Source organism: Euprymna scolopes, chromosome 28 (assembly GCF_053919585.1).
Source record: "Euprymna scolopes isolate OS-2025 chromosome 28, ASM5391958v1, whole genome shotgun sequence".
Lineage (NCBI taxonomy): Eukaryota > Metazoa > Mollusca > Cephalopoda > Sepiida > Sepiolidae > Euprymna > Euprymna scolopes.
In genome coordinates this window covers 50691582-50717962 of record NC_136509.1, presented here as the reverse complement: position 1 = coordinate 50717962, position 26381 = coordinate 50691582, and the positions used below count along the sequence as shown (strand labels likewise).

Genomic DNA, 26381 nt, shown 5'->3' with positions numbered 1-26381 from the left:
GCTTGAAGATACTGGCTTCCTGAACTAAAATGCACCAAACATTTATGTTATTCTCTTTTCCCTTCTCGTTTGCAAAACTCAATTATGTTCTGCAAACCCATAAATAAAAACAATTTTGCTCTACAAAACAACCAAACAAAAATTGCAGGAATAAAATATTTGAAATTTTTTTTACAAAATTACTAGATTCGGCATTAAATAACTGGAAAAGGGTTGATATGCCGTAAAACAAACCAAACAACAAAACAAAACGACGTTACGTTCATTCGTTCACTTGTGAATTGGAAAAGTGAGCGAATTTAATTTCTTTTTTTTTGCACACGTATCTGATTGGCTACTTGGTTCGGCGCACATGCGTAGCTGTGTTTTCGCGCGCACTCGCGTTCCCTCTATCTCATCGCCGTTGTTGTACGGAGGCAAAGTTTAAAGAGAAAACACACGCTCTATTATCTGGAGACGACGGACTACCGACGCAGTTTCCTTTATTAACCCCCTTTTCTTTTCCTTTATTACTACCAACAATATTACCACAGAAACAACGTCATTTTTTTTTGTCTCGGATATACACCAATATACACAGCAAAAAACGAAAACCAAATAATCAACAATGATTCCCGAATTCGAACTATGGGTCAAGGTAAGCTTTTAAGGGGGTTTCACTTCAAAAAAAAAAAAAAAAAAAAAAAAAAACTTAAAAAAAAAATCGCCATACTTGTTTTTATTTCTTTATTGGTAATTAAAGTTTTTTTTTTTTTTTTTTAAGTAATTTTATGTTTTCGTAAAGAAAATATAATTTGCGTTGAATTTTAAAAGTTTTTGTTATAGTTACAATCTTCTCAGTTGAATGTTTTGTGGTGTAAAAATAACATGTTCTTTCTTACAATTCATATTGTTAAAGTGAAAATGGCGTTTATGTATGTGTTAACTTTTAAAAAGGTGACATTTAAACGAAAATATTAATTTAATTTACGCAATTATAAAAAGTTGAAACTTTTTTTTTTTTTTTTTAATACAATTCAGTTTTCATACTTAATCCGGCTTCTTTTAGTTTCGGTAACAATTAAAACTGAAAGAGACGTGTAAACTATACGGTAAACAAACAAGACTTCTGGAAAAGTTTAAATTTCCTTGTTAAGCTGACTATTCATGGACTTAATTTATTGATTTTAGAAATTGTTGTTCGAGTTGTATATTTGTACTTGTGCACACTGCACAACCTAGCAAATATGTCTATAACTTAGAAGCTTGTTGAAGTTTTGATTTTAAAGTTTAATTTTGGTATTAAAATTGCAATTTGCCTGAAGACTTTGTGTGTGTGTGTGTGTGTTTGTGCATTTATGTAGCCGCGCTTTTTTTTTTCTTTTTTTTTCTCACGTTAAATTCAATTTTTATATTTTTGTTCAATTGTTAGGTGAAAGTACAGAATAATTACAAAACACCCTCTCTCCATATTAAAATGTTTCTAAATAGCATTTCAGCGCGATACTAACTACAAGTATTTTTTTTTTTTTAACCATGTTTTAAAACTATACTTGTAACTTTTTGTTACATTATTTGCGTGTGTATATAACGTTTTCTTATTGTACCTATTTACTGTGCCTCCCCACGGGACAGTTAGACACCAGGGTCGTTTTTTAATGTGGAGAAAAGGTACAAAAATAAAAATTGTTTCAGTCGTGAAGGATTTCTCCTCCACCGAAAGAGAAATAGAAGTGCAGCAAACTGCAGCATCTGAAGAACAGATACTACACTTTGATCTTGTCCCGAAGGCCAAGAACGTTTTCTTATTGTAGTTGTCAGGTCTATCGACTCCCCTTTTCTTGTCAGATTTTTAAATATATATATTAAGTTATGCATTTACGTGATCAAGATATATCTATCTATATCTTGGGTGGGATAAGAAATAAGTGTATTAAGCCTGACCTATTTTGTTAAACACTTAAAACAATAGACAGTCCCCCCCTTCCTCTATGTGACCCAAGTTTATTTTCTTTACGTAACACGTAACTTTTTTAATTTCATTTTAACTGACAGTGAAAGTTTCTTATTTTTAATTAGCTTACTCTCCACCTTCCACACCCATCCACTCTTTATTTAGTGTCCCCCACCACCAATTTCGGGGTGTGGTGGGTTACTTTGTGAAATTACCTGTCGTATCTTCCAGCAGAATTTCTCACCTGCATTTCTTTTTTTACTTGGACACTCTCTCTCTCTCTAACACACGCACTTGTCTCACCCCCCTCGATCTTTAATACCTATCTGTCCACTTGGCTTGAATATGTAGGAGGAGGAGGAGTAGCTGCAGAAAGATACTTGTTTTTAATTTGCACAACCTAGCAATTAAGAATGAAAGCTTTTTTTTTTTTTTTTTTTTAACAAAACTCTACGTTCCCCTGGATTGAATGAATTTGAATGGCTTAAAAAATTTTTACAGAATACTTAAAAACAAAAGCCTCTCTTTCCAATGTTAAGAATATATTTCTAAATGTGAATGTCAGTACCGTTCATATTCCGCATAAGTGCCAACCCAAGGCGAGATAAGTTTTTAACTTATTTTAAAGCGTTTATTTACTTTAACACAAAGTACTGTCAAACCTGTTTTCTTATAGTTATTTGGACTCTTGGCGGACCAGAACGAAAATCACCTCCGTATATATTAGTGCCCAATAATTCACTGTAAGTGTAAAAAAAAAGAAAGAAAAAAAAACCGTTCTTAACATGGAGGTTGGGTGATTCTCATTTAGGTCCGCTGGACTCTATAGCGCTCAAAATGGAAAACTCAGCAAAATACTGGTACATTTTCGCACAATTAGTGACATTATTGGACTTAAACGCTCGTTTTAAGTATGATGATCATCTGGAGTGAATGTGGTATTATGGTGATTGAAGATTGTAGCTACGAAAATGATAAATCTTACGTCCAGTGACAAGGATGACCATAGACTTTCCCTCTCTACACTTTTTGAATGGCCATGTGCCTGATTTGTTTTTAAGGATTTTAATTTTCAGAAATTGTTTAAAGTAAATAAACGGGTAAATATGGAGAATTACTCCACCCTCGAAAATCCCTTGAAAATTACCACTCTTATAGGTTTTTGGAGTCGCTGAAAACGAAAATAACGTTTAAAATTACGGCAAATGAGTAGTTTCCAAGATATGAAGAAATGTTACTTTTGAAAAAGTGGAGTTCTTTAATTTAACGTAAAATGAACACCCACTTTGTGGCAATGATTTTTTCCGGGGGGGGGGGTGCTTTCTTTTCACCCTCGGAAAATCCTTTAAAATTCCAGGAAACAAGTAGTTTCCAAGATAAATGCACTCACTTTGTCACCCTTTTTTTTGGGGGGGGGGCTGCCGGGTTTTTTTTGGGGGGGGGGTATATTCAATTATGGAACTTGTATAGTTTTTTTTTTAACAGGTGCTTTATGCAGTTTAACTGTTTTAACTTAAGTAACGCGCCGTCGTGGGTTTTTTTTTTTTTTTTTTTTTTTTTTTTAAGGTTTTAAACTTCGGACTTTACAGGTAAATTTCTAAAATACTTTGTTTTAAATTTGAATATATTATTTATTGATCTTTTATATTCAATTTGATATATATATCTATATATAAACACTTTGTGTAAATAATTTACTTTTTAATAGACATTTCAAAATGGGAGGCGTGAATTATTCGACCCCCCCGTCTTTCCAAGCTTATAACTACTCGAAAAATTTAATTCAAACCCTAATTTTTTTTCAATTAAAGGAGCAAGGACCAAAGTTTCATTAAAAGAAAAGGTTTTAAACTTCGAACTTTACAGGTAAATTTCTAAAATACTTTGTTTTAAATTTGAATATATTTATTGACCTTTTCTCTCCAATTTGTGATATATAAAACTTTGAGTAAATTAATTTACTTTTTAATAGACACTTGAAAGGGGGGGGGGCGTGAATTAAAAAAAAAAAGTTTGTCTAAAGTATTCGGTTTATTGGAAAGAGCATAAAATTTCACATTGACCCTGAAAATATCGTAAAAATAGAATCGATAGAAAAATTAATAGATTTTTAAAGTTCAAAAATTGAAAAATATTGTTCGTAAAATTCATTAGTTAAAAAAAAAAAAAAAAAAAGAAACATTTCTATTACTTTTAAAACAACTTTAATAGTTTATTTTGGAAGTATAATCCATAAAGAAAAATAAACAACCCACTTAAAAAATTACGAGTTTTTTATATTTTATTCGCAGTTTCGTGTTGGTGTCAAATTCCTACAAAAATTCTGATACACCTAACGCGAACGCGCCGACATTAACCGAGCAGAAGAACTGTTTAATATTTTACAAAACTTCTGTTTACATTTGGTGGGAGGCGGTGGGGGGCGGGGGTGTTCTTCTGCTCGGTTAATGTCGGCGCGTTACTTAAGTTAAAACAGTTAAACTAAGCACCTGTTAAAAAAACGGTACTCCTGCAGTATTTTACCCACCGATTTCACGATCTTAGCCGAGCGTTGATCGACATCCGTCGGAAAACGCCGGAACATGGCGAGCGGTACGATACTCTATCAGCCAATCAGGGCGCTTCAAACGAACGCGCAGCAGACGAATAATTTTCATTGAAATTACACACATAGCGTTTCATTTCAGTTATTTTATTGTTCAAAGTAAAAATACACAGCCTTTCATTTCAGCTATTTAATTTAGCGATAAAAAAAAAAAAAAAAAAAACCCGGGAGCTGTTGGAAACATATTTATGCGAATTTATGTGGAGACAAAAATTTGGACACAACCCTTTTGTCTCCATAATAAATCAAATCGCGGAAGGCTACCCGGTTTGGGAAGGAGCTTCTTTCCACATCCTCTGAAAACCCTTTGCTCCCTACTTTGCCTCTACAGTCAGTAGAAAATCTTCCAGTCGGAACTAAAGATAAACAGTAATTGTTGTCCCCCCCCCTACAAACATTACTGAAAAAAAAAAAAAAAACATTGTTGTTACTGTTTAATAACGTTTTGTTAAAAACAAACAAAAAAAAAAAACATTGAAGTGTTTATTACTGTTGCTTACCCCCCCCCCCCAAAAAAAAAGCTATCGGAAAATAAAATGAACCAAAACAAAAAAAATATTCAACAAAATAAATTTATTTTACTTTAAAAAAAACTTACGGTAAGTGTTTGTGATTTATTTTATCCAAATTTTTTGTATTAATTTTATCCATTTTGTTGTGTGTGTGTAATATCTTTTCCTTGTAATGTTGTTGCTATTCACATACTTTTAGCGTTCTTGCACCGTAGCTCCGAATTCTCGGCTTTCGTCGGCGTTAACGCCGAAAGCGTTCGTCAACGCTCGGCTAAGATCGTGAAATCGGTGGGTAAAATACTGCAGGAGTACCAAAAAAACTATACCAGTTCTATAATTGAATATCCCTCTAAAAAAAGAAAATGGTAACCATAGAGTGCATTTTTTATCTTGGAAACTACTTGTTTCTTGGAATTTTAAACGTTAGTGGTAATTTTAAAGGATTTTCTGAGTAAAAAAAAGCTGCCCCCCCTCTCCCGAAAAAAATCGTGGCCACGAAGTGGGTGCTCATTTTACGTTAAATTATAGAAAAGTGATTCACTTTTAAAACATTTCATATCTTGGAAACTACTCATTTGCCGTAATTTTAAGCGTTATTTTCGTTTTCAGCGATCCCGAAAACCTAGGAGTGGTAATTTTCATGGCATTTTCGAGGGTGGAGTAATTCTTCATACTTACCAATGAACGCTTTAAAATAAGTAACTTAATTTACCTTTGGTAATATTTGTATATTTTCATTTTATGCTTTTCGCATCCAAACCATACGATAAAACCATATATTGCGTTTTTAATTATATTGTACATTTTAAATATTTAATTAGTCTTGTATACACACCAAGTGTTTTCCGATGAGAACCTTTCTACTCTTACTCCATGCCTTGAACCCTTGTTTATTTTCATTTTCTAAATAAAAAGTAGAACTCTAACGCACGATCAAAATAAAATACGTATCCAAGTGCCGTTGATAATCTGGTTTCAGAATGAGGGGGTGCAAGGGGTATGACGCACTTATGAGTTCATGAACATACGGGAGCTATATCAAAGTGTAGCAAAGCATCTGTTCTTCAGATGTTGCACTTCAATTTCTTGTTCTGTCAGTGGAGGAGAAATCCTTCACGACGGATAAAATTATTTTTGTTCCTATTTTCCACGTTAAACGACCCTGGTGTCTAACTCTGTCCCGTGGGGAGGCATTGTAAATAGGAACTATGTATCGCGCGCAATTATCGAGAATATAAAAACTTCGTATACTAGGAGGTAGGGGTTTCACTTAGACATTATATGCCTCCCAAGGTACCCTTATTTGTGAGAGCGTGCCTATGCTCTGTGTGTGCTAGTGTAATTTACGGTCTACGCTAATTTTTAGATAAAATGTCTGATTTAATTTTTACTGTATCTTTTTAAATTGTTAGGTGAAAGTACTTAAAGCCCCCTCCCTCCTCCATAAGATTGACCGGGTTTGTATTACTGTACACATAGATACTGTACACTTTGTACACATAGTTGTCAAACAAAATATATAACAAATGTTATCAAAGGCAAGATAAGTTATTCTACCTAACTGGATGTTTTTAATGTTTTTATTTAATGTTACATGTTTATTCAGCTCGGAAAACAGTGTTTACCGATGTATTGGAAAATTGCAAATGGCCACTCTCTTTTTGACACGGTAATGTTGGGAAAAGGAGGTAAAAATTAAAAAAAAAACTATACAAAATACTGTAAAAAAAAAAAAACGAATCTTAGCCGGGTTTGTATTACTGTACACATAGATTCGAAAAAGTTGTCAAAAAACAAATATATGTATCAAATAAATGTTATCAAAGGCAAGATAAGTTACTTTTCTACCAAACTGGATACATTTTTGGTGTTTTTATTCAATGTAACATGTTTCATACAGTATTTACCGATGTATTGGAAAATTCAAGATGGCATCTGACTCTCTCTTTAACACGGTAAGTTTAGGAAAAGTTGTTATAAATAAAAAAAACTGGATAAAATACTGTTAAAACCCCGCTCAATATATGTTACCATGACATAGGTTGACATATATTCGGGTTTTTAATAGTATTTTGTCTAATTTTTTATTTATAACACCTTTTCCCAAACTTACCGTGTTAAAGAGGGAGTGAGGCGGCGCCTTGAATTTTCCAATACATCGGTAAACACTGTTTTTCGAGCTGAATAAACATGTTACATTGAATAAAAACACTAAAAACATCAAGTTAGGTAGAAAAGTAACTTACCTTGGCTTTGATAACATTTATTTGTTATATTTGTTTTCTGACAACTTTTTCGAATCTGTTACAGTAATATACACCCCTTTTCCCAAACTTACCGAGTCAGTCGATCGCCATGTTACATTTTCCAGTACATCCGTAAAGTTTTTCGAGCTGAATAAACATTTAACATTAAATAAAAACGCTAAAAACATCAGTTAGGTAGAAAAGTAACTTATCTTGCCTTTGATAACATTTATTTATATTTGTTTTTTGACAACCTTTTCGAATTTGTGTACAAACCCGTGGCCCATTTTAAGGAGCTAGCTTATTCACATTTAAGAAACCGACCACATGAGTATGACTGTGTCCTCGTGGGGAGGCAGGTATATGAATAAAGTACTTTCATCTTGAAAATTGACGCTTTAGAGCATTTATTAAAATACTTTATAGCCGGTGTCTTGTATTTTTCACCATGAAGTGCCCCCACTCTCATCCAATTTTGAGACTTGGAACTTTGTTTTAAGATAAAATTAAAAAATATAGTTACGACGCAGTTGTTAAAGTTGATGTGTCACAGTTTAGTTTTTATTTTTAGTTTCGGGTTTGTTCACACAGTATTGAATAGCGACCGTTGGAATATCTTGCCCTTTTCGCTTAGTTAGATAAAATTATTATTTTTTTTTTTTTCGCAAATGACAATTTTCTCTTGGCTAGGTTTTTCTCCATCTTCTCGGCCAGTAAAAAAATCTAGACAGAAGTAATTTTCATTTTTACCACAATCCAAAACTTTCGATTTTCCCCACGTTAAAAAATATCTTTGTCCGCGTGGGGAGGCAAGTAGTAGCTTATTTAGAAGTACACTTGATTAAAAAAAAAAAAAAAAAAAAAATCCATTTACGTGATTTTTTTTTTTTTTTTTTTTTTTTTTCCCTTTCATGACAAATACGTACCAGAAGATTTCTAGGTGCTAATGCACTTACTGATCCGATCCGCTATTTTTTTAATCGTATTTCAAAGTTATTTTTTTAATTCAATTGTAAAGTTAAAGTACAGAATAGGTACAAAACACCCTACCCTCCCCATGTTAAGAATGGCTTTTTAAATGACATTATTTCAGCACGGATCAATAAGTGCACTGCACTACTAGTACCGATTTCTGTAATTTTTTTAAAAGTGTAATTCTAAATAAGCACCCAATTTTGTCCTGAAATTGATTTGCTTAGTAAGACATTTTATACCAAGTCGATAATTTATTAAATTATTAGATGTCTTAACATTTTTAAATTCTGTTAGCTTATTTCCGTCTCGCACCGATCCATTCTCAATTTACTTTAAAAAAAAAAAAAAACAGCTTTTTATTTAGGTTGAAGACTTTAAAAAGTAAATTGAATAAAATTAGTTTTAATTTAAGTGCAAACAAGTAAATATTCCAAACGCTCCTATTATAAAATTGAGCAGCATTTGAACGCCCTGGTTTCGCGCCTTCTGTAACCGAATATTTTTGGAGATTTAGCTCCTCGATCTTTTTCTGTTGTACGGAATAACTAGGTTTGTTATAAACAAATGTTAAAAGCAAAATACGTTGCTCTTATATCTGGCTAGATCAGATTCTAGGGTTTTTTTTTGGGGGGGGGGTCTTTTAAAACTTATTTTAAAGCGTATATTCGGTTGGAAAAACAGTGCTGAGTGTTAAGCGAGGACTAGAAAAATAGCCGCAATAGAATACATCTCTATGATGGCTTCAAAATCAAAATACGGTCGACGTACACGAGTGCTACCCCACTAACGAAATACCCATCGGCTCCGATGTTGAACGTTGTTCGATTGAGGGAGAATTTATTTTTACAAGGAAATTTTTTGCGTGTGTGACATTGACTTGGTTTGTTTTTTATTTTGGCTTGAAATTTGCGCATGATTTTTGTTAGGATTTTTTTTTTTTTTTTTTTTTTTGCCGGAGTTTGTAATTAACAGGAAAAATTGAAAGTTAAAATAAAATCTGCACTCTGCACCAAATTTGTCTTGTTTTGCTTTGCTTTCATTTTGTTTGTTAAATCCGGCCAAAAAACAAAACAAAAAAACCTTGTTTTTTATTTTAAAATAAAAAATAACGCAGGTATCGTAAAACTTTCATTAAACCTGAAAATATTTAAAAATAGCGCGTATTCCATTTTAATTTTCACCAATTTTCCTGTTAATAATTAAACTCTGTCAAAAAATATCCATCCGAAACAAAAAACAAATCATCATGCGCAAATTTCAAGCCAAAATAAAAACAAACTAGGTCACACACGCAAAAATTCTTTCCTAGTAAAAATGAATACTCCCTCAATTAAAAAACGTTCAACATAGAAGCCGATGCTTATTTCGCTAGTGGGGGAGCACTCGTGTACGTCGGCCCAAAACACTGTTACCGTGACATTTGTGACGAGTTTCTACCGGCAGTTTGATATTTATTTTAGCTATTATCGAGACTTAAGATGTAAGTCGCATCCCGGCTATTTTTCTAATTCTCGCGTAACACTCGGCACTAATTGTTTTTCAAACCCATTAAACACCTTTTAAATAAAAACATCTTCAGCTAGGTAACTTATCTTACCTTTGATAACATTTACTTGTTAATTTTCCACTTTATTCGTCTGTCTATTGTAAAACAAACCTTAAATCGATTGTGAAGTTCGGAATAGACCACATTTTTTTCTGATATATAACTTGTTTCGAGTTATGTTTAAAGTTTTAAGTTTAGGTTTAATCACTTCGCTTAAAATTTGAGTGCCTGAAATAAGATTTAACTACTTGGTACTTAATGACGAGTGTGGACTGTGGACCCTGTACAAACATTGGGTTTGTAGGTAATCTCAAAAGCCCGTTAGGGCTTACAACATGGCCGCCAGAAGAGTCACGTGATCCGGTTGATCCAAAACATGAATCGCCGTATTACGAAACCGGAAAACGAACGTGCGTAGACATTTTGTAAACATTGTTTTTAAAAAATAATACTTCTATTATGTTTTAAACGACTGTAATAGTTTATTTTGGAAGTATATTTCATAAAGAAAATTGACAACCCACTTTAAAAACAGAAATTACGAGTTTTATGTATTTTATTCGCAGTTTTTTGTTGGGGGTGTCAAATTCCGCCTAAAATTCTGATACACCTAGTCGACCACTTGTTTGTTCTGAATAAAATACTTTTTATAAACACTGTTTTAACTAAAAACAACCTAAGATTGTTTCTCAAAGTTTGCCTATTTTTATAACATATCAACAAAAAATTAAATACAAACAAATTGTGGTTGTTTGTCAAAGTTTGCCCTCAAGGCTGCGTTTTCCATTTGCACGATTCATGTTTTGGATCAACCGGATCACGTGACTCTTCTGGCGGCCATGTTGTAAGCCCTAACGGTATTTTTGGAGATTACTGGTTTGTATTACTGTACAGTACACATAGATTCGAAAAAGTTTTCAAAAAATAAATATATAACAAATAAATGTTATCAAAGGCAAGATAAGTTACTTTTCTACCTAACTGGATATTTTTTCGTGTTTTTATTCAATGTAATATATTTATTCAGCTCGAAAAACAGTGTTTTACCGCTGTATTGGAAAATTCAAGATGGCGTCTGATTCTCTCTTTAACACGGTAAGTTTGGGAAAAGGTGTTATAAATACAAAACTATACAAAATACTATTAAAAACCCGCCGAATATGTCTGTCAACCTATGTCACTGTCACGGTAACATATTGAGCGAGTTTTTAATAGTATTTTATCCGTTTTTTTTTTTATTTATAACACCTTTTCCCAAACTTACCGTGTTAAAGAGAGAATCAGACGCCATCTTGAATTTTCCAATACAGCGGTTAAACACTGTATGTTTTTCGAGCTGAATAAACATGTTACATTAAATAAAAACACGAAAAATATATCCAGTTTGGTAGAAAAGTAACTTATCTTGCCTTTGATAACGTTTATTTGTTATATTTGTTTTTTGACAACTTTTTCGAATCTGTACAGTAATACAAACCCCAAACATTGGTCTATTTAGCCATGAAAAACTTTTTCAGGCTAAAATAATTTTTAAAAGGCCAAAGAAAATGCCAAAATGATTTTCAACTCCAAATTAATCTAGCGTGTTTTCTGTTTTGACTTTTTTTTTCTTTGAGTAAATTTCATTCATACTTTTATTTTGTGATTTTATTTTAAATTTATTTTAATTCATTTAAATTTATTTCATTCTAAATTTATTTTATTTCATTTTAAATTCATTTTTTATTTTATCCAAATATTTTTTGTACATTTATAATAAAAAATGCTTACGGAACTATTTGAGTGAACAAAGGACTTCCATTCTTCTTATAATTTAAATTTATTTAAATACGAACAGTCAGTCTTTTGTCCACTCAAATAGTTGCGTAAGCATTTATATATATATATATATATATATATATATATATATATATATATATAATGTACAAAATGTTTGGATAAAATAAAAATGAATTTAAAAAGAAATAAAATAAATTTAGAATAAAATAAAAATAAAATTAAAAAAAAAAGCACAAAATAAAAGTATGAATGAAATTTAGTCAAAACGAAAAACACGCTCGATTAATTCTAATGAAGATTTGGAATTTAAAATCAATTTGGCATTTGGGGGGGGGCTTTTTGAAAAATTTATTTTGGTCTGAAAGTTTTTCATGGTTAAATAGACATGTTTGCGCAGGGCCCACACTCGTCATTAAGTACCAACTATTTATGGTACTTCTACAGTTTATCGCCGAAAATGAAGACGCCATTTTTTTTTTTTTTTTTTTTTTTTTTTCGGGCACTTGCCGTTAAAATCTATGACCGAAGTAGGAAATTAAAAATATATAAAATTGTTTTCTTAAAATATTTTCTTACGCAGACTTTTCAATAAATGTCTTTACAACTATGTTTTGATACATTTTTAAACAAATATTTTGGTTTTCAAATGGCAGTGAGTGACTAGGTGTTAGAATTTTTTTGGAATTTTTGACACCCCTAACACACAACTGCGAATAAAATATAAAAACTCGTAATTTCTCTTTAAAGTGGGCTGTTTATTTTCTTTATGGAATATACTTCCAAAATAAACTATTAAAGTTGTTTAAAAAATAATAGAAATATGTTTTATTAAAAACAACAAAAAAAAAAAAAACTGGTTAACAAGTGCCTGCGCGTTCATGCAGCCATTTTTTTTTTTTTTAATTTAAAAATTTTTTAAAGTGAAACCTTATCTTATGTTGTCCAGAAAATTTCGTACAATTACAATTTTTTTTTCTATTTCATTCAATGCTTATATATATATATATATATATATATATATATATAATTTAAACAAAAATTCACTCCATAAAGAAATAAAATATATTAAATCGAAAACTCGTGTATTTCTTTGAGAGAAGAAATAAATCAAATTCTTTTTTTTTTTTTTTTTTTTTTTTAAGGCAAAACCTGATAAGTAAAATGTGATCATTTTGCATATATGGTCACCCATATTTTGACGCACAAGGCTTAACGACTCGCGTATGTGTTTTTACGTCTTATCCATCCGTATTTCAAAACCGGAAAAAAGGGACAAGAAACACCGGCTGGCTAACACCGGTTAATGCTTACGTAATGGCGGTCTTTTCAAATGCTTGTGTAAAAAAAATTTCTTTTATTTAAAAAATACATGGAATATATGTACAAATTCTCAAATGAAGAATGGAAGCATCCATTTTTAATTTTTTTTTTTTTTAATTTTATATATTTATTATATTTAGATTAAGTTAAAATTCGTTGAATTTCGTGAAATCTATTTTAAAGAAAATCGATTAAAAAAAATATTGTATATTTTTCGATGAAACCTATTTTAAAGTTTGGTCTTTGCTCCTTTATATTGAAAAAAAAATTAGGGTTTAAATTACATTATTCATATTGTTATAAGCTTCGAAAGATAACGAGTCTAATCACTCCTTTTTTGTCTACTTCTGACACTCCTAGGCGCTTGCCCATTTTAAATAATTATGACAATATGAATATTTTCATTTTCTGTTAATGTTTCATAGAAAACTTTCCCGTTTTCAATAATTAAATCGGAACATTTCCAATTACACAATTACGAATGTTTTCTTTGGGTACCTCCAATGCGCGCCACAGTTTTACCCCCCCCCTCGTATGTAACACGATGTAACTGTAATTTATAGGTACGGGCAAAATGAATTACGATGCTCAAAATGTATAAACATTTTGACCCCTCCCTTTACTTAAAAACTCACCAAAAATCAGGAAATTTACCAATTTTAATGAAATTTTCAGTATTTATTAAATGATCGCGGAATATAGTGAACTAATTTTTATTTAAATCTGGGTGGAAATGTATTTTGTTTCAACAAAAAATACCTTTATTAAAGTTATGGTTTTCAGTAGTAAATAAAAAACGCAAGAATTTTTATATCTCGCATAATTTGTAACAATAAAAAATTTTTTTTTTACAGGAACATTACAAAAAAGCTCCGAAAGTCCGTATTAATGAATTTGTTACAACTCGAAGAAAAATGAATTTCTCGAACTACCGATATTACCATTGAATTGGGCATTGTTTATTTTATATTTTAACATTAACAAAAATATTTCTACTTTTTTTCTTTTTTTTTTTTTTTTTTATTTACAGATTTCGCATAATTTTTATATGTAAGATTTTAATAATTTCCTTGCTCGTAAGAATGAAGCTTTCGGCGTAACATAATTTTTATATAATCTCGAACAATAATTAAAAAAAAAAATAATTTAAAAACAGGAACATAAAAAATAACTAAATTAAAAATTGATACAAACGTTCAGAATAGGAATGTATGGATGCACGTCTGGGGGGGGGGTCTGATACCCCTACCTCCTTTTACTATCATAACTTCATTTTTGAAACAGCGTTTCGATTGGCTGAAATTTTGGGCCTCCTTTTAATCGTGTTTACATTTTTTAAATTTGTTGCGTTTTTGGCGAACGGTGAATTACATGCTTTTTGAGGGCTAATTAATTTTTTTTTTTTTTTTTTTTTTTTTTTTTTTGCACAAACAAGGTATTTTGTTTTTTTAAATTTAATATCTTATGACTTTACTAATTACCTATTGAAATAGACCTAGAAAACCATCTTTTTAAAGGATTTTTTACAATGAATTTAACTTCAAAATTTAGCTGAATTGGTTAGGGTTAGCTCGCTGTGAAAATATTTTTCATAACTTTTTTTTTTTTTTTTTCACATGTACAAATATTTTTTTTCTTTAGGAAATTATCTTAGTCTCTAATCTTTCAAATTCAATCAAAAAGTAGTCGGAAACTATTAAAAAAAATGATAAATCGGCTTTCAAAACTAGCCCCCCCCCCCTATTTTTGCCCGTACCTAGTAATTTAATATAACTTTTTACCATTTAAAAGTAGCTTCAAATAAACTATTCTTTTAATTTTTTTTTTTTAATTTACTGCATACAAAAATAATGAAAATGCGAGACAAAAATCGTGTTTACATTATCGACGCTTTAAAACGTTCTTATGTAGTAACGTTTTTTAAGCCGTTGACATACCCACGCTTTAAAAATCTAGCAAAAATCAGTCATATTTTCCTGAAATTCTCGACATTCATTATTAAATAAACTTACATAATAAATGTAGGTTTCGTTAAATATTAGGAAATATATATTTTTTATGGGTGTTCTACCCCCCCCCCCCATTTCATGTTGCGAAAACAAAAAATAAATGTAGGTGGATAAAAATTTCAACGTTTTTTTTTTTTTTTAAAGCTGAAAAGATCAAATAATTATAATCCCGTCATTTTTTTCACTTATTTTGTAAATAAAATTGGACATAAAATCGTTATGTTGAAAAATTGTTTTTTATCTTTTTTATTTTTATTTTTATTTTTTTAGATGTTTCTTTTCTCTTGATTACTTAAAAACAATTAAAAAACATTTTAAAGCTTTAAATGATATTAAATTCAAATATTACGCGATGTAAAGTTTAAACAGTTTTATATATATATATATAACGGATTTAAATAATAAAAAAAATATATTCATATAATAGAATATATGGCTCTTGAGATAATAAAAATTACAAAAGCAAATCGACTAAAGAAAATTAGTTTGGATTTGATTATTTAAAATGCAGAGGGTGGTAATAAAAAAAAAATTGCGCCGTTTTTTTCCAAAAATATACGGACACCCGTAAGCAGCAATATCTTTAGATACATGTATCAATAGAAAAGATTAAAATTAATTTATCGTCTATGTAGTTCGTTTTTAAAAATCTATTTTGTTTTATAAAATGTAAGTCTTGTATTTTTTTTTTTTTTTTTTTTTTTTTTTTCATAAATTTCTGCATAAATGAGCTTCCATAGAAATTGGTCCTGGATATGACCTTCCAGTGGTGAGGCCCCAACTTGCGGGCTTTGGGGAGTGTGTAGCTACCCTTTAATTGCCATTGCTCCCAGGTCCACTCTGACCCGGAGTGGTAGTACCTGTTAGGGTCCCAACTATGGGTGAAATAGAAACTGATTTGAAAACAACAAATATATTCTATTAAAAATTTTCTTCCGAATCTTTGGACTCGGCATTAAATAACCTGAAAAGGGTTGATATGCTGTAAAACAAAAACAACCAACCAATCCATAGAAATTGACCCAAACACGCGAAATGACGTCACTAGTCTGTTTTACACAACGGTTTGAAGGTACCTAGTTTTCTTTCACTTTCTTCATTTACTTTTTTTCATAGTTCTTTCCGGAAGTAATTAATATCTAGTTTAATTTCCTACTTCGGCCATAGTTTAAAATGCTGATTTCTCCCTCTGATTCTAATGGCAGGTGCCCCCCTCCAATAGCGTCTCCATTTTCGGCGATAAACTGTAGAAGTACCCTATTTTTTACCTATACACTAGGTGTATCAGAATTTTGGGAATTAGACACCCCTAACACGAAACTGCGAATAAAATATAAAAAAAAAAAACTTGTAATTTCTCTTTTAAAGGTGGGCTGTTTATTTTCTTTATGGAATATACTTCCAAAATAAACTATTAAAGGTGTTTAAAAAAAATAGAAACATTTTTTTAAGTGTTTACAAAGTGCCGACGCGCCTTCATGCATCCATTTCTTTTTTTTTTTTTATTTTATTATCGTAATGAAATTAATTGAATTTTATGAGTTAAATTTTTTTAAACTTTAAAAAAATTGATCAATTTTTCTATTGGTTCAATTTTTACGATATTTTCAGGGTCAATGTTAAATTTTATGCTCTTTCCAATAAACCAAATATGTTAGACAAACGTTTTTTTAAATTTACCCCTCCCATTTTGAAATTTCTATTAAAATTTTAATTTCTGTACCAAAGTTTTATATATCATAAATTGAAGATAAACGATCAATAAATAAAATATTCTAATTTAAAACAAGTGTTTTTTGGAAATTTACCTGTAAAGTCCAAGGTGTAAAACCTTTAAAAAAAAAAAAAAAAAAATTTTTTTTTTTTTTTTTTTTTTAACGGTAAAAACTTATAAGTGAATGTGTTCAGTTTTTAGCTACGGAGGACCAAAATATTAATTTTGGTTTTACAGCACGCATTAAAAAGACATAAATTATGTCCCTTTAAAGCACCGGAATATAAAGGTGAATAAAATCAGACTTGTCTCCCTTTATTTGAACAATTAAAAAAAAAAAAGTTCGCGTTTTTTTTTTTTTTTTTTTTTTAATCCTTGTTGAAAAGTATTTTATTTAAAAAGGACATGGAATATAAGTATAAATATGGATAAATTCTTAACAATGAACAATTGAACTAATCGAATAGTAGTTTTTATAGGTAAGTGATTTTTTTTTAATTTATATATTTTTATAATCGAAGGAAGTAAAATTTCGTTGATTTCTTTAAATCTTTAAAGAAAACCGATTTAAAAAAAACTTGCATAATTTGCTATTAAACCTGTTTTTTTTTAATTTTGTTCTTTGCTCCTTTAATTAAAAAAAAAATTAGGATTTGAATTACATTTTTCAAGAATTTATAAGCTTCGCAAGACAGTAAGTCTAAATATTCCAGTGTGTACCACGAATTTTTACTGATGATTTCTGACACTGCTACCCATACACCCTGAAAAGATGTTTAAACTATAAGCTATATATATATATATATATATATATATATATATATATATATATATATATATATATAAATAAAATTTTTAAATTTTTTAGGATTTCCTTTTCGTAAAATAAATTTTCATTGAAATGTTTTCTTTCGGTTTAAAACTCTAGTTTTCCTTATACTTTCTATTTAATTTTGCTTTTGTCTTCATTTTTCTACTACATTTGAGTATTCTTGGTTTGCCTATCAAAACGCATTTTTATAATATTTTGTTAATTCAAATAAATGCCAATTCTAGTTTAAACAAAATGATTATTCATATTTATCTTTGACCATTTTTTGTGGATTTCACACGTTAACGTAGAAATTTTTTTTATTTTTTATCATTTATGAAACTAAAATTTTACTTCTGCAGTATTCAGACGGCCGCCATTGTTAGGGGGGGGCGATAACTCCAATTTCTTGGTCAAATCGGATTTTTTTCCGAACACAGAAATACTTGAAAACCAAAACATTTATTGTAGAAAAATGTATCAAAATTTAGGTACTTCCAACGCGCGCCAGTTTTACCCCCCCCCCTGTATGTAACACAATGTAACTTTAATTTAATATTATCCTAACATTTTTACCAGTTGAAGCTTCAAATAAACTGCTAATTTTTTTTTTTTTTTTACAGCATACAAAAATAATAAAAATGCAAGAAAAAAATCGTTTACACTATTGACGCTTAAAAGAAAATGTTCGTTTTTGAAGCCGTATACATGAATTTAGGAAAGAAAACTCGTACCCGGAAAACTCATCCCTTTTTGCTAGGTAGGAAAACTGGTCTCTTATTGAATAAATATCAATTGAAAACACATTTTATGACCGTTCTTGAAGGAGATTTTTTTTAAGCGACTTTACCCCTACCCCCATATTTTTACTTGTTTACTGTTTAAAAAATAAATCGATTTTCTAAATGTCCGTTTTCTACCTAGTAGTTTCACTTATTTTAAAGCGTTTATTCTGTTAAAATAGACTACAGACCGCATAATATTTTAAAAAAAAAAAATATACTTTTTTTTTTTTACTTTTAAAAAGGGGGGGGGGCAAAGTCGATTTTTCTACCTAGCTGGCTAAGTTGTTAGCGGTTTAATTTATTTTGAAACATTTATTCAATAAAAAAAAAAAGTAGCATTGAGTGTCACGTGAGAACGAGAAATGTCCGACATGAGGGGATCACATCTTAGAGGTCTTTATAATCACTAGAAAATTAAAAAGAAAATACTGAGGGTGATTCAGTTTTAATGAGCCCCTACCCTCCAAAAGAAATTAAATTTTAATATTTTTTTAAAATATAATTTAGAGAGGGTGGTGGGTTAAAAACTATCTCCCTCCGAAAACAAAGCGATAAACAACAAAAAATGAAACTAAAAAGATTCTTGATAAACGATAGTGGAGTTTTCAATAAAATAATTAAATTTCTTCATTGATTACTTTTTCTCTTAATGATTGACTTAACAGTTTTGAAGTAAAAATTAAAAAAAAATTAAGATTTTTAACACACGGTATCTCTCCCGCCAAAAAGTTTTTTCTATTTATTACAATTTTTTTGTTTTTACAATATTTTTTGGAGTAATTAAAAAAAAAAACAAAAAAAAAACGGAGATTCAATTCTTTGTTACTACTTTGTTTTTCTTTTTTTTCTCATACCAAGTGCACCCATGCATTATTTAAAATTATAATTTTATCAATTACCAACATTTATTATAATTCGTTTTGTTTTTGGAGGGAGATATAATTTTTAACCCGCTTACATCTCTCCCTAAATTATATTTAAAAAATATTAAAATTTGTTTGAGGGTGGGGGGCTCTTTTTAAAACCAAATCTCCCTCAGTATTTTCTTTAATTTTCTATTTTAGAGCGATTATCAAGACCTAAGATGTGATACCCTCATGTTGGACATTGTTTCTTGTTCTCGTGTAACACTTGACACTACTTGTTTTTATTTTTTTACTGAATAAACTCTTGAAAATAAATTAAACCACTAACAACTTAGCCAGCTATGTAGAAAAATTGATTTTGCCCTTTTAAAAACACTAAAAAGTATATTTTAAAAAATATTATGCAGTTTGTAGTCTCGTTTTTAACAGAATAAATGCTTTAAAATAAGTGAAACCACTAAAAACTTAGCCAGTTAGGTAGAAAACGGACACTTAGAAAATATTTATTTTAAAAATTAGTAAACAAGTAAAAATATTTTTAAATATTATGGCGGGGTATAGTCTCTTTTAAAAACAATATCTCCTCCAAGAATGGTCATAAAATGTTTCCAATAAGAGACCAGTTTTCCTACCTAGCAAAAAGGGACAAGTTTTCACGGGGACTGTAGACCTGCCCATGTTTTAAAAATCTAGTAAAATCAAATTATATTTTCCTGAAATTTTTCGATATTTATTCATTATTAAATAAACTTCCATAATAAAAGGTTTTGTTAAATATATTTGAGGAAATTTTTTTTTTTTTTTTTAGGTGCCCCCCCCCCCATTTCATGTTACAAAAACTAAAAATAAATATAGGTTGATAAAAATTTCAACATTTTTTTAAAGCTGAAAAGATCAAATAGTTATTTTTATATATATATAATATAAAATCCTGTTATTTATTTCACTTAAAGTTGTAATACAATTTAGACATAAAAATCAATATTATGTTAACAAAAAAACACTTTTTCTTGATAATTTTTTTTCTCAGTAATATAATTATCTGAATTACAACAAAACAGAATTCTAAAAAATAATTATTTCTACCTTTTAAATGATATTAAATTAAAATTTTCTGCGATATGAAGTTTAAACAAAGATTTTTTAAAATTTGTTTTAAAACCGGTTTCCAGTAATAAAAAATACATTCATATAATGTATGACTCTTGAGATAATAAAAATTGCAAATGCAAAATGGACTAACAGAATTTGTTTGGATTTAATTAATGATAGTGATAATCAATTTTGCGCCTTTTTCCAAAAAATTATGGAGGTCTGTAAGCAACATTATCTTCAGATTCATAAGTGTCAACATGAGACACTAAAATTCTCGTCTGTAGTTCGTTAATAAAAATCTATTTGGTTTACAAAACATAAGTCTTATATTGTTTTTATCCATTTTCTTATTGTAAATTTTATTCATAAATTTCTGCATAAAGTCATAAGTTTATCATTTAATTTATAAATTTTGATTTCTTTGCAGCTTTTTTCTTATATCTTCAAATCACTAACACGTATTAGTTTTTCGTAATATGAAAAATTACATAAATACATGAATATGGTTAAGTGGTAGTCTTAGTCATTTAGAACTGCTTTAAAGCTTCACCGCTCACTCATTTTTCAACCAAACTTCAAATGATTATTACAGTTTATAGATCACCTTCTCAGCTATATTGTGAAAAAATTTTCAATTTTTGTTCAGTAAAACAAGTTATGATGAATTTACTTGTGTTCAAAATTATAAAAAATGTAAGGTGAGCAACGTTTTTTATAACTGGTTTCCATAGCAACCACGTCGCATCAACAACTATTGTTGCTACCAATTCACCGTTCTCGCGAAAAGAGAAGTAACAAGTGATATAATGAAAGGGAGATAGTTGGGAATTTTATTGAAAGCAGACGAGTGCCATACATTATTACATATGTGTATGTTATGTTTATGGGGGCAAAAAAAATAAGACAAATTAAACAAAGAACGAGTGAATTATACTGGAAGCCTGGAAAAATCATGGATTACAATAAAAATGCGAGCATGGAAAAGTAAAGCACAAGTTAAAATTGGAAAAGAAAAGGACAAGATATTCTAGTATAATATAAATTTATAACTTGAAATATTGCATTAAATTTTTTTTTTTTGATATTCAATTTATAACATATAATCAATTCTTAATGCTGCTATATTTTAAGTTATAAATTCATATTTTTTACTAGAATATCTTGTCCTTTACTTTTCCATGTTTAAGCTTAATCATACTCGCATTTTTCTATTGTATGTAATATAAATGTAAATATGAAAATCCAATAGCAAAAATTATAGCACCAATGCTCTTCCATAGAAATTGACCCAGTCTATAGTAAACGCACGGAATGATGTTGCAATTAATGTGTACAATAGTGACATTGTAGACAACTGTTTGGATATAATTGTAAAAACATCTATTGAAATTCTGCGTTAGAAAATATTATTTTAATGAAACAGTTTTGTAATTAAAGCACCATTGGATTTTTATAAAAAAATAGCTTTTTTTTTATTTTTATTTTTTTTTTTAACAAATAAACTTCCAACAATAAAGCTTTCTGAAACTACGTAAAATAGCAGGAGAGCAACCAGGCGCCGTATCCCAGATCTACATAAAGTAAAAGGATCCCTTGCCTGCGACGATAAGGCCAATGTACTGAATAAACAGTACTGCAATGTAAGAGGATACATCTTCTCTTCTGTCATTCACTCCCAAGCATATGGATTCGGAACTTAAGGTCATTATAACCAAAGGGAAGGTTCTCAAAAAAAAACTGCAATCCCTCAGGACTGACAAATTACCAGAGCCAGACCGTATACACCTGCTGATTCTCAAAAAAACTGACCCACGTTCTTGCTACTCCCCTATTCATTCTGTTCAATGTCAGTCTCGTCAATTGATATGTACCTTGTCAGTGGAAGTTTACCACTATTTTTAAGAAAAGTGACAAGTCTGACCTGGCCAATTATAGATCAGTCTCTCTTACATTAGTTGTTTGCAAGATCATAGAGTGGCTAATATGTGAGGACATTATTGACCACCTTAGGAAAAACAACTTGCTTTGTGAACAACATGGATTTACTACTGGCAAGTCAACTATCACTAATCTCATTGAAGCCCAACATTTGGACAAAGGCATTGAGTCATAATATACCAGTTGTCATCTTTCTGAATTACACTAAGGCTTTTGACACCGTCCCACATGAGCGACTTCTCACACAATTGAATACCTATATCCTACAGTGGGTTCATAGTTTCCTCACACACTAAAAACAGTTGTAATTAATGGAACTTTCTGACTGGGTGAATGTAACTATTGGTGTATCACAAGGTTCTGTTCTCTACCCACAACTCTTCATGTTCTCTGTTGCTGATATTCCAGAGAAGCTGAGGTTTCGTTCTCATGTTTGCCAACGATACCAAGATCTTTAGAGTCATTGTCGACTCACAGGCTACTCAACACTTGAGTCTGCAGAGTGACTTTAATCGACTCCAATCCTAGGCAAACACGTGTATGCGGTTCCATCCCGAGAAATGTACAACAATGTATCTGGGTAAAAACGATCTCCAGCATCCATGCATCATGAGATGAAGTGATGGTGATTGTTGCACTCTGAATGAGACCAATGAGAAGAATCTAGGTGTGATCATTGACCAAAATCTGTCCTTCACTAAGCATGTTGAAACCCAAGTCAATAAGGTCAACTGGGTTCTTGGAACAATCAAACACTTTTACAGGTCTGGGCACATCTTTCTTGCTTCTCTATAAGTCCCTAATCCGCCCACACTTGGAATACCCCTCTGTGATTTGGTACCCGAAAATGAAAAAAAAAGTCTGCCCTGGAAACGGGTCCAGCGTAGAGCAACAAGACTTGTACAGGGCATTTCCAATTTGCCCTACTCAGAATGTGCTGCCAACCTCGACCTCCCTACTCTTGAATTCCGCAGAAAACGTACCGACATAATACAGGCCTACAAGATAGTAAGAGGTTTCAATAATGTCCACCATAACATACCTTGCACCAACTGTCGCAATTGCTTGTTCGCTCCAGCCCTCAAGTCATCCACTATGGGACACAATCTGAAGATGCAGATACAGCATTTATCCTGGTTCTTGTGGTTGCTTCTTTTGTTTAGAATGGACTAAGTTTCCACACTGTTAATGCCCCTTTGGTTATTGCCTTTTAAATCTTGCCTCGCAATAGAATGGAAGAACCACCAGGACCTATTCCACTACCAATTTTCCTACTGAACCGGTGACTCTACCCTTCCATATTTTATTTTTATTTATTTATTTTTTTTTCATGAACATATAACTAATACCATTTGACACTCTTCGGTTGAAGATGGTTTAACCTTGACATATGGTCTTAATATCCTTATCGAGTAAGCAATGACCTTTACTTAAGATAATACTTAAGATAAATAATTTAAATGAAATATTTTTCGAATTAAAGCAGCATTAAAAAGTCTACAACAAATTAATAATTTAAATGAAACGTTGTTCCGCATTAAAGCAATATTAGAATTTTTTTTTTCGAAACTCTTTTGGAATTGAAAAACGCTCGAATACTGCAGAAGTGCCAAAATTTTAAATGCGAATTGAACCCGATATTTCTAAAGAAATAAAATGTTATTTTTAAAATCCAAACGAAACGTCATATTTAAAAATAAAGAAACAAGTGAGAGTAGTCAGCGTTGCCAGGGAGACTGTACAGCTGGTAACGCAATAAAATTGAAACTTACAGTTCGTGGTTTGGAAATAAAGTTTAAAAATATTAAATAGCAACTACACTTGATACTATGATCAATTGTTGGCCTATTGATATTAAAAACACTTCATTTGTTTTTATCCTCGGTCAGTAAAACGAGGAATCTTTTTAAAGCAAACATTTCTTTTTCAGTGCTACTTTTTTTTTTAAATACTGGATTTTTCCCACATTAAAAAAAAAAAAAAAAAAAAATGGGTCAATATGGTCTGGTTGTCCCACTGAACTTATCTGCAAAGCATGTTTATTCCGAAAGCTGTTCTTAAGAACTTAACATGAAGGTTGGGTATTTATTTCGAAAGCAGTTAACGTGGAAAGGTTGGGTAATACCCCTAAAAAGCAACCCTTTGCAGGTAAGTCTTCAGTGGGACAATCAGGCCACGTTGATAAAAAATTGTGGTCCTTCGTGGGGGAGACAAGTAAACAGGGACAATGTTTAAGTTTATGGGGGAGATAAATGTTTGTCCCAACGCTGTCAACAACAACTTTTACTACTGTGGTCGAAGTAGTGTACAAACTATAAAAGTTGATTTGAGAATAGTTTTAAATAAGATTAAAGATTTCCAAACAAAATACAGCTTTTTCCTTTTTCTCACGCGAAAACATTTACTTATATTTTTTATCCTATTACATGAACTTTTTATTTTGATAAATATACGTTTAATGCTTTCAAACAGTTGCAGGATTATAGTGTAGTAATGTTTTTGATTGTCGCTATTTCTGCGGTTCACAGAAATACGTCATCCCAGGTAAATGTAAAGACTGTCGGCCTAAACAGTTTCTTTGAATATGCTAATAAAGTGTGGGCGGATTAGGGACTTATAGAGAAGCCTGGAGAGGGTGGACCTCCTAGAACTGTACAGAACTCAACTCCCGCCGCAGAATCAACAGGGACTGGATCATTCCAGGAATATTCTAATCTGTTGATTTTGGGCTCGAGGATAAAAATCCAGTTTCATAAAAAGATACATCTGCTCTCAGAACTTTATACATGCATTCATTTTTATTGCGTACTAGCTGTACTTATTCATTGTTCGGTAATTTTTTTACTTTTTTTGTTTTGCGTTTTATTTTTATTTAACTATGCTGTTTTGTTTTAATAGGATTTCACATGTGTAATTGCAATTTTGTCATTTAGATGAGCTGAATTGCTGTAGCACTAATTTTAAAGTGTTTTAATCTCTTTCAATCTTGATTTTAATACTTTCAATTCATTCTTTTTCATTAACAAATAAACAAAATTTTTTTATTTAAATTTTTTTTTCATTAGGATTTAAAAATTAATTTTACAAGTATTGCATTTAAACACTCTGTTGTATCAATTAAGATAAAAATGAAATGTAATAAGTCCCCAGACGTACCTCTCCATCGTACAGTATATCAATACACTAAGGCTGACTGGGATAGCTTCCGTACATTTATATCTGATCTACCTCTGCATTCCATGTTTAAAAAGGATGTGTCTTCTATAGTATTAGACCTGACGGAATGGTTAATTGTAGGTATTGACCGTTTCATACCCTCGAAAAAGTTTCAGCAAAAACCTAACAGCCAACCATGGTTCTCTCCAGAATGTGCTGCTGCCATTGCGCACAGAAATCACTTTTTCCACTGTTTCCAACGTAATGTATGAAAACTAAAGCCGCTTTCAGGACTGCCAGCAACCATTGTAAGAAAGTAATAAAGAATGCAAGAGAGTTGTTTGCTCAATCTGTTAAGTCCAAAGTAGCTGAGCAGCGGCTTGGTTCCCACCAGTTTTGGCAAATAGCAAACAGAATCCTGAACAGAAGCGTGTGCTCCATCCCAACTATTATCAATGGACCTGAGGTAATCTCGTCAGCATCAGACAAAGCCAAACTCTTTGTCAAGAACTTTGCAGCTAATTCTACCCTTTGCGATCAAGGCCGCCAACCCCCAATATTTCCTCCTGTATCAGAAAACACGCTATGTGATATACGTATATCTGTACGTGATGTTGCCAAGCTAATCAAAAACCTTGATTCCAGTAAAGCAACTGGCCCGGACGGTATTCCAATTATAGTACTCAAAAAAACTTCAACCTGAACTAGCGCCCATACTTACAAAACTGTTTAAACGTTGTCTTAAGGAGAATAGTTTCCCATCTCCCTGGAAAATTTCATCAGTATGCCCTGTATTTAAGAATTCAGGTGATCGCTCATCCCCCTCTCAGTACAGGCCAATAAGTCTCCTGTGCGTTATGAGTAAGTTGCTGGAATCTGTTAAATACAGAAGTAATCAACCATCTCAACAAAAATAACCTTCTTAGTGACACTCAATATGGTTTCCGTTCTGCTAGATCTACAGCAGATGTGCTTACAGTTATATCTCATAGAATTAGCAAATCTCTCGACGGAGGAAACCTTTCTAGGGCAATTGCTCTTGACATATCTAAGGCCTTTGATAGAGTATGGCATAAAGGTTTACTTCATAA

The 26381-nt window shown here is 30.9% G+C and overlaps 1 protein-coding gene across 1 annotated transcript in view; it reads left to right on the top strand.

Moving 5' to 3' along the window:
* Window positions 1-264: 264 nt before the first annotated feature.
* Window positions 265-26381, top strand: part of LOC145249609 (chloride intracellular channel Clic-like) — a 133152-nt gene continuing 107035 nt past the window's right edge. The window contains exon 1 of the mRNA XM_080111325.1: window positions 265-637. Coding sequence (XP_079967451.1) covers window positions 608-637 — 30 coding nt within the window. The 5' untranslated portion in view covers window positions 265-607. The remainder of the gene's footprint in view (window positions 638-26381) is intronic.